This window comes from Eriocheir sinensis, chromosome 40 (genome assembly GCF_024679095.1).
Source record: "Eriocheir sinensis breed Jianghai 21 chromosome 40, ASM2467909v1, whole genome shotgun sequence".
NCBI classification, from domain to species: domain Eukaryota; kingdom Metazoa; phylum Arthropoda; class Malacostraca; order Decapoda; family Varunidae; genus Eriocheir; species Eriocheir sinensis.
In genome coordinates, this window is record NC_066548.1 from 13,372,701 (window position 1) to 13,382,057 (window position 9,357).

General features: G+C 39.8%; 1 protein-coding gene across 2 annotated transcripts; it reads right to left on the reverse strand.

The window, feature by feature from the left end:
- Positions 1-2,631: 2,631 nt before the first annotated feature.
- Positions 2,632-9,357, reverse strand: LOC127009379 (mediator of RNA polymerase II transcription subunit 10-like). Of its 2 annotated transcripts, XM_050882408.1 has the most exons (5): positions 9,206-9,357; positions 8,770-8,948; positions 6,163-6,246; positions 5,704-5,779; positions 2,632-3,100 (listed from the first exon to the last, which is right to left on the reverse strand). In XM_050882408.1, exons 2-5 carry the CDS (start codon positions 8,889-8,891, stop codon positions 2,984-2,986), a joined length of 399 nt encoding a protein of 132 aa, XP_050738365.1. In that variant the 5' UTR covers positions 8,892-8,948; positions 9,206-9,357; the 3' UTR covers positions 2,632-2,983. The 2 variants fall into 2 exon arrangements, with proteins under 2 accessions (XP_050738365.1, XP_050738366.1); XM_050882409.1 differs by lacking the exon at positions 9,206-9,357 and having other exon boundaries at positions 8,770-8,968.

The window sequence follows — 9,357 nt, forward strand, 5'->3', positions numbered from 1 at the left end:
GGCATAGGAATAGAGATTTTAGGATAGGGTTAATCTCCATCTTCCCTCCACCACCTCTTCCATTTCCTCCCCTCCCAGCATTTGCCATTTTCTCTTGCAATATTTTTTTTGTATTTTCCCTGATTTCCCGCTCTCATCCTAGTTTGTCCACTTATGATCTTTGTGATGGTTGATATTGTTCAGAAGACAACACCAGCAGACGAACAGTCTGCCCTATTCGTTTGTTGTAAAGCCTTCTCTTGATTAAAAGTGTTGGTCTGATGTTTGTGCCACGTACTGGAACCGAAACAGGACAAGTAAATAGCGGTGAGTGTAATATAGAAAAAGTAAGGAAGTTGGACCTCTTTCTGCGAGTTATTTTTGCGACTGCGAGCTAATTCCTACAACGCCGCCGCCAGTCTGTGCGAGTTTCCGCTGGGGAGGGGAAGAAAACGAGGCCCTTGTTTATGGATGACTACCTTAAAATAATCATTGGCCTTTTTTTTTTATTAAGTATTATGCATCCCTTAATCCTTATCATTGCAAGTGACATGACAAGTCAAAATAACTGGATTTCAAATAAATCAGAGTATGGTAGTAAAAAACTTCCTAAATAACCTGGTCAGAGATTCACTGATATGTTTTACAAACTATTCATCACGACACACAAAAAATATATCCTGGTGAAAGCATTATCTTTATGAAATGAAAGTCCCTTGCAGCAAGCTTAATTGTTTCCAAAAGTCATTGCTAGCCAAGAATTAGTTCTAAGTGGTGAGTTTAGTAAAACTGTACAAGTTAAATGACACAGGGGTCTAAGGAAAACAAGATATGTAGGGGGCCGAACTGGTAGCGTACTGGGCTCACATTCACCGCGTGATGGACGACGCGGGTTCGAATCCCCACGCTACCACTCGGATTTTTCAGTCACCGCCGAGTGGCTTAAAACTACCCACATGCTGTCCTGAAGACCACCCATCAACCCGGACTCTAGAGGAAGCCGTCCAAGCGAATCAAGAACGAGTTCCGGGGGGCAGCATGAGCCAATGCAAGATGGCGCCACTATAAACACTCGCCTGCGCCAGAACGGGCTGGGCCGACCATCAGGCCCCACCTGGAAGAAGCCTTGGGCCGACCATCAGGCCCCACCAGGAAGATGCCTACCGGCGCAACAGGCAACGACGTAAAAAAAAAAAAAAAAATAAAAAAAAGATCTTATGTCTTGTATAGATCGAAGTGAACCAATGATATCACAAGCAGTGGTGGAATTAAGACCCTCTTTTAAATGATGGGATGTAATAGAGAACGTTCCAGTAGGTAGTAGAGCAAGACAATGAGAAGACTGTTTACTAAAAATCGACAATTGATTCTCTTGATGGAGTTGGCCTATACCATATACCATTTGGGATATTGGCATTTTATCATATACTTACCAATGCAACCATACGTATTTCATCCCTCGTCCTGGCTCATGCTGCTTTGTCCTAAGTCTTGATCTCTGTTATTGGGATGCATTGGACATGGGTATTCTAAGGCCTCCCTCATGTTTAGAATTTGCATTAACACTTTGAAATCTACCTTTTTGATCATCACTTTCATAAACCACTCAGCCACTGCCTTCCATAACTAATGTGAAATGTTCATCCTACCTTGCTTTTTCCATATATTTAAAGTTATTGTACCATACCTTTTACACTTAATCTCAGACCTTACTATCATTTCCGATTGGGGCAAGAAGAACTTTGTGTCCTTCAACGCCTCAAAAACTCAATTTCTTCACCTATCAACTCGACACAATCTTCCAAACACCTATCCTCTATTCTTCGACAACACTCAGCTGTCACCTTCTCCAACACTAAACATCCTCGGTCTATTCTTAACTCAAAATCTAAACTGGAAACTCCATATCTCCTCTCTCACTAAATCAGCTTCCTCGTGGTTGGGCGTTCTGTATAGTCTCTGCCAGTTTTTCTCCCCCACACAGATGCTGTCCATATACAGGGGCCTTGTCTGTCCTCATATGGAGTATGCATCACGGGTGTGGGGGCTCCACTCACACAGCTCTCTTGGACAAAGTAGAGTCAAGGCCTCTTCGTCTCATCAACTGCCTTTCTCATACTGACAGTCTTCTACCTCTTAAATTCCGCCGCCATGTTGCCTCTCTATCTGCTATCGATATTTTCATGCTAACTGCATGCCTCCCCCACTCCAGCATCCCCGCTGCACTCGACTTTCTATTCTAGCTCGTCCCTATACTGTCCAAACCCCTTATGCACGAGTTAACCAGCATCTTCACTCTTTCATCCCTTACACTGGTAAACTTTTGGAACAGCCTTCCTTCATCTGCATTTCCTCCTGCCTATGGCTTGACCTCCTTCAAGAAGAGTGTATCAAGACACCTCTCTACCCGAATTTGACCTCTCTTTACTTTTGTCTATCATGGGAACGGTGGGTAGCAGGCTTTTTTTTTTTCTACACTTTTTGTTGCCCTTGAGCCGTCTCCTGTTGTAAAATAAAATAAATAAATAAATACATAAATAACCTCCAGATATGACATCTTCATTATTGAGATTCTTACTTTTGACATAATAAGTTCCTATCAAGAGCCTTTATTTTGTGATACTATTTAGTATCTTAATAAGTATAAATATATATTGGTAAATGTTTATTAAGACTTGAGAAAAGTTAGTACATATGAAATTAACGTAAAAATCTTGCCTACTTCACTATACTTAACTGTTTTACTTTGTTTGAGGCTATGCTGTTGCCCCTCCCCCGATGCCGAGTACTATTGGATTTCAACCATGACAAATAATGTTAATGAACTAAAGCACATTCAAGAGATCTACTAGAGTATTCTTGTGATTGAAAAATCATTTTGTGAGACCAGCATCTTATATGCTATCCAGACACTAGCTGGCAGTTAAGGCTTTTTAAAGAAAATGAAGCACACAGCAAGAGGGTAGGTTTTGCACAATTGTGAAGGATACCAACATGACACTCATCAGCTAAGTTCCTCCCGAACAGCCCGGTAACGAGTCATTTCATTGGGGAATACATGAGAGAGCTCCACCAACAGCATTGCCTTAAATCTCTTGTAGGAGTCAATTCTTCCATTAACCTGAAAGAATAATAAAATCATAAAACGGTTGTGGTAACAGCAACATACTAGTGAATGAAAACTTACAAAATGAACAAGCTAACTGATACATGACTTGTGGTGTGTGCATGTGCAGAGCACTACCATAAAACCCAGTACAGCTACTTAGTTACAGGTAACAGCACTACATGTATATTGACTATAATACAGTGCTAATTCATATACTTGTCTGAGTTCACAAATAAATGTAGTACTTTGGGTTGATGACAGTCTGCATAGAGCAACAGAGGGAGGGATAAGTTAGAAACAAGGTGAGCAAGAAATAGAATAGGATGCACTGATCAGGTTTTTCCTGTTACAATGGCAGCTAAAAAATATTCTTGGAAGGGTAGGAGGCTGTATGCAGTGTTCATGGACTTTAGAAAAAAATTTAAAAATAACTGTATGGTAGGGTAGACAGAGACACTTTACAGGATGTCCTGAAAATATATTGTATAGGTAAAGAGAATAGAAGCCAGTGGGGACAGTGCATGAGTAGAAGTATGTAGTATCATGAACAAACATTGTAGTTAGTAAAGATGAAGGAAAGGGTGTGTGATGTTACTTTGGCAATTCAAGATTTACACAGATGGATATATGAGAAAGTTGACAGAAATAGATAAAGGTAGCAAGGCAGCGAGTATAAAAAAGGTCAGTTCGCAGAAAAATTGATCACAGATGACACTGCACTGCTGGTCAAAAGTGAGTGCATTGCAAAAATTTGTGGATGTGTTTAATAATAGTTGCAGTAGAAGGAAATTTGGAATAAAGATTGTAAATGTTCAGAACAGTGATGCTATCTGACAGTAAACAAGCTAAAGAAATTGATTGTGAAACAACCTACAAGGTGCATAGGCCAAATTTAATAATTTATGAGTTGGCTTGGGGAGAGATAAGCTGGAGGAAGGGCAAGAGTCAATATTTTTGGGAATAAATCTTAGTGTGGGAGGATGGAGGGAGAAGTGATTTACCTAGATTTACATAGAAAATCAGACCACACAGACCCAATGGTCCAGACTAGGTGATCTGTCCTTAAACCTAAGTGATTCTACATTAATCAGATGGCTCCAAAACTTTGCATTTCTACTCTAGTTAATATGAAGTTGAAGGAAGTGTCGGTCGAGTTTGTTTTTAAAGGAGTCAATCGTGTTACACTGGACCACTGAAGGTGGGAGCTTATTCCATTCTTGCACTATAACGTTGGTGAAGAAAAATTTGGTGCAGTGTGAATTTACTTGTCTACATTTAACCCCTTCACTATGGCTGGGCGAAAACAGAGCCCCATCCCATATCCAGGCTGGCCGCGCGCGCCAAATTTCAAACGTCGCTACTGATTATAATAAGTTTTCAGCCATAAACTCAACATAGTAATCATGTATTATATATAAAAACATGCAAAATTAAATGGTGCACATAAAGAAACATAAATTAATTCATAATTTTGAGATGTATGCATAAATATACAGAGAAATTTGTGTTATGCGTAGATGTCGTGTGTCTGCTGAATTTTATTTCCTTATATCAGTTGTGATAAAGAAATAGATTTGTGGAGAAAAGTAGAGGAAAGGGAAGGGAAGGACACAGACGTAAGTACAATCATGGGAAATATCCCACTGATTCACCAGCAATTCGCACAGATCTCACGGAGTAAAAGGCTGAAAGGGCGTGTGTGTGTGTGTGTGTGTGTGTGTGTGTGTGAGAGAGAGAGAGAGAGAGAGAGAGAGAGAGAGAGAGAGAGAGAGAGAGAGAGAGAGAGAGAGAGAGAGAGAGAGAGAGAGAGAGCGAGAGCGAGAGAGAGAGAGAGAGAGAGAGAATGTTTTCTTCATATCTACACTTTGCTTGACATATTAATCATTTTACTGCCGCCTGGCTTCATGATAAAGTCTAATGTTTTCGGGCATGTTTTGGTCTTTCTTTAGCCTGTAAGACAATTTTCTCTCCTTAACCGAATGTTTAATTTCCATATTAAACCAAGGTGGTGTTACTTTGCTTCTCGCAAAATGGGACAAATGTGTTCTGCTGAGTGAGTAAATGATTTTTAAAGTTTAGCCAGGCTTCCTCTACGTTGCAATCATCTAATAGTTGTATTTCTGTTAGTTTTTGTTTGATTTCTATGAATTTTTTTTTTTTTTTTTAATTGGGCACCTTTACTTTATTTTCAGTCATTATTTTCAGTGAGGGAGAGAACAGTGAAGGGAAATTTGGTCACACAGTCAGCTGAGAGGATCATGAGGTAAAAGTGTCAGTATGAAGGATAAAGGATGATTAAGGAAGAGTATGGTTTTGCCAACTTTGACCTATGCCTCAGAGACATGAGGATGGCATAAGTAACAACAGGCAAGGATATGTGTACAGTAAAAAAATAGCTACTTGAGAATAGCATGTAAGTTAACAAGGTATGTAGGATGGAGTGGGTAATGTTGTGTTTGGGAGATATGGTATAGATCTGAGAGCAAAGGGTATAGTGTGTGGAGTGGGGAAATGGTTTGCATGAAAGAAAAAAAAAAAAGTGCTTGTAATTACACCTATTAAAAAAATAAAAAAAAATAAAAAAAAATAATGCAATCAGAATGTAATGATCTCACCTGTTCATTTTTGGTCAAAGCTTTCTCCATGCAGTCCTTGGTGTACAGCTGTGGGTTTCTTCCTCCATCAATGTATCTGAAAGAGGTGGAGTAATATGTTAATTTTGATTACTGGCATTCGATCTATGAGCATGTCTTGCAGCTATAATGATTTCAACACGATGAAGCTAAAGAATAATTACTACACCCAATTATTGATGTGTACCACTTAGCCCTTAGAATTAAGAACAAATAATCTAATCAACTTGGAATGCATTACACATCTTAACTAATATAATGGCTATTTCTTATATAAATGCTTTTTGGAGCAAAAAGTATGAGCTGCAACATGACACTCGTTTAGAAAAATTGTAAGAATATGACATCATTGTGAAGATAAGATTGTGTATGATGTTTTACTCTGCAAGTCTTTATTTATATGATTGCTAAAAATATATTTAATAAGTATTCAAAACTTACTCAAAAACTTCCAATGGGACATGTACTTCTTGAACAGCATTACGAAGCTTGTCTATGTCTTGCATGTTGGTTATTAGATTCTGTCTGAAAATCAAAGAAATGTTTAAAGTTTTTTAAGCTGTTAGGAAGTATCATACAAACTAACAAGTTTCAGGAATGACTCATAGCACAGGAAAGATAGTTAAGTGTTGCAGCATGGTCATTTAATTGTATTGTATAACCACATAAAAATATCATAAAAAAACATCCCCATTATCTCTTGTAGTACATGCTACTAAACTCTGTTTCTCATACTAAATTACTGTTACTTGATCCTCCTATTTTTCCAGATCTTATTTATTCAAATGAGGTCTTTTCCATTTTATTCCCTTTATCTTATATTCCTTCTGCCTTTGATGTGGATGCACCTCTATAGTCTGGTGGTTAGCAGGCCTAGCTATGATTCCACTGGCCTCAGTTCTTATCCAAGTCTGGGCAGTTGGTGCACAGCCCACCCAACTGTTCATCCTCCCATTTGGGCTGGTTGATAAATGGGAACCTGGGAAACCTGGGGAAGGTAAACTGGTAACCTGGATGTTGTATTTACCTTGTGTCTCAGGGTAATGGATTCTCACCCAGCCCAGGCTCAAAAGCTAATAGGACAAAGATGACCTATAGTGCATGCCCCCAACCTCACTTACTTTACTTAGGTTGTTGAGGTTACAGACTTTGTAACCTAGAGTTAGGTTACCAGGTTATGAAGTACCCAAGAAATTTGGTCATCATTTTAGTTGGACCAGGTTACTATATAGTTTAGGTTACATTACTTAATCAGGGTATACTGTGTACACTGCATGATATAGTGATACTACTAGAACTGATCTCAAAAGAATGCCCTAGGAAGAGGGTGCTTATAATATATAGGCATAAGTCCCTACTCCTGAATTTTGCCACTCTTACTAGGAGGCAAAGATCCTAATAATATTCCTGCATACATGAGAGAGGCTGCCATGTTTGTTCATGTCTAATTCCTTCACACTGGCCTAGCAGTGGCAATAGGATGCTATTTCATAGGTTACATTAGTAGCAGGGGGTTCTGGAACCTAACCCCAGCGATAGATGAGGGATTACTGTAATACTCGATTTTGCTTTAACACTCGATCCCTTATCAACAGAGAGGATACCTGCCTTTATTGAGCAAGCGCACTGATGACTTATTGGCATCCATCAATATGGAGCTGCCCCACAGCACCGCCATCTCAGGGTGATTTATTTAGAAAATATATATTTTCGCCGTAACTAGAGCACAGAAACGCTTAACTTTCAGGTAGACAGCATCATTGCAATACCTACTTTTACCCCACAATTTCCCTGGTCTTCATAGCTCTCCCCACTACCAGGTGTTTTAAGTTTCTTCAAGAGGAGAGGAGTAATACCTGTTATTTTTATCATCACTTATAGACGCAGTATATGTATGATGTGCCGGTAAAACTAGAGAAGTACAACAGTATGTGAGACCTTGGAAAGGTTATTATTCTCGTGGGGGCAATATTGGAGGTGTGTAGTGAGTCTCCATATTTACCCCTTCTTTATATAACTCATACAGAATCCCATCCCTCCTTCTTGGTTTCCTAGTATTAAGTTTCTTTACATGTTCCCTGATCTCTATCTACTGATGTATTCCTCCATATCCTCAAATATTTTCCTTATAGATTCCAAGTGTACGTACCTCCCCTAACTCAACAGGCTCAGTCATCTCCCCTATCTCCTCCCAGAATTTCTTTACATTTCTCTTTTCGGTTAAGATTTATTTTAGTACCGTGCCAGTATTTCATTACCTACCTTATGAAACATCACGAGGTCTTCATATATCTTTTCTACAAACGTACAACAATCATGGAAACACTTTCAAAATCCAATTCAAGGACTATTTATTGTTGAAAATAGGGGATAATATTCATGAAAGCGCAGCCTCCTTTGGCGGCGGCTGTGGCAGCGGTGCAGCCAGTGTTGCGAGAAATACCTCCTCGTAGAAATAAGTCATTTATACTTGTGGTGGGAGGTTCAGGGGGGTGCAGCCATCCTGGTTAGAAGGGGGGGTCGAGGGGGTCGAAGCCCTGCCGTTTGCAGGTCGTAAAGTTTGGTTGGAGTAGTTTAAATATGCTCCCCCACCCTAAATCCTCTCCAAGCTATTTTGCGGCTGTGGCGGCGGCACCGCCACTGCGGCCGCCGCCAGAGGAGGCTACGCTTTCGTGAATATTATCCCTTATTTTCAACAATAAATAGTCCTTGAATTGTATTTTGAAAGCGTTTCCATGATTGTTGAACATTTGTAGAAATGATATATGAAGACCTAGTGATGTTTCATAAGGTAGGTAATGAAATACTGGTATGGTACTAAAACGAATCTTTACCCTCTTTTCATTTCTACTGCCCTTTTCACTACTCTATTTCCCACTACTATATCTTCTATTTAGGGCTATTACCTATTTTCCTCTCGCCTCAGGAAAGCATACCAGTCTCTTCCCCCTTCTGCCCGCGTTCCTCTACTATCTTCCGCTCTGTCTCTGTCCTCAGTGTCACTGCCTGGAGAACATCCCGACCTGAACAACCGTCTGAAATACTTACAGTTTTTGATTGAGAACTTGTTGTCCTTGTGGCTGAAAGTCGCTGACTAATATTCCTATTTGTCTCACATTTTCTATGAATGTTTCTAGTTGATTTTCCAGCTGATCTAAAGACGACGACATGGCGTGAGCGGCGGCGGGGCGAGCGGCGGCGCGGCGTACAGGGCCAGGGAGTGAAGGCTGTGACGGTCACTGTTGTGGTACTTATTTTCCGGTTATAAATTTAACTTTCATTTCAATGTGAACAAACGCATTTATGTTCTCACCCGATAAACATTTTCAATTTCGTGCAATTAATCATTACTATTCACTCATGAAAACATTATAATATCAATATTTCAAATATTATTGATATATGGGTATTACGAGGCTACAAATTTTATCAAAAGGTAAAGTTTAGAACATCCGCTATACCTGCGCGTGGCCTCGGTGCTTACCTCCGTTTTATTAGGCCTTGATCCTGTTGTGGGAACCCATTACCCTGGGACACAGGGCAAGTGTGACATCCGGGTTACCACTTTTTTTTAGTACCCTCTCGATCCCTCCTCCAGGTTTATCCAGGGTATCCATTTATAGTCCACAGCAAAAT

Bases quoted from the DNA above. Each gene is read 5' to 3' on its own strand.
- LOC127009379 (XM_050882408.1), bottom strand. From the start codon at position 8,891: ATGTCGTCGTCTTTAGATCAGCTGGAAAATCAACTAGAAACATTCATA. The intron at 6,247-8,769 runs GTAAGTATTTCA...TTTGATTTTCAG, and splicing joins CAAGTTCTCAATCAAAAACT to ACAGAATCTAATAACCAACA. The intron at 3,101-5,703 runs GTGAGATCATTA...TTATTCTTTCAG, and splicing joins CTTTGACCAAAAATGAACAG to GTTAATGGAAGAATTGACTC.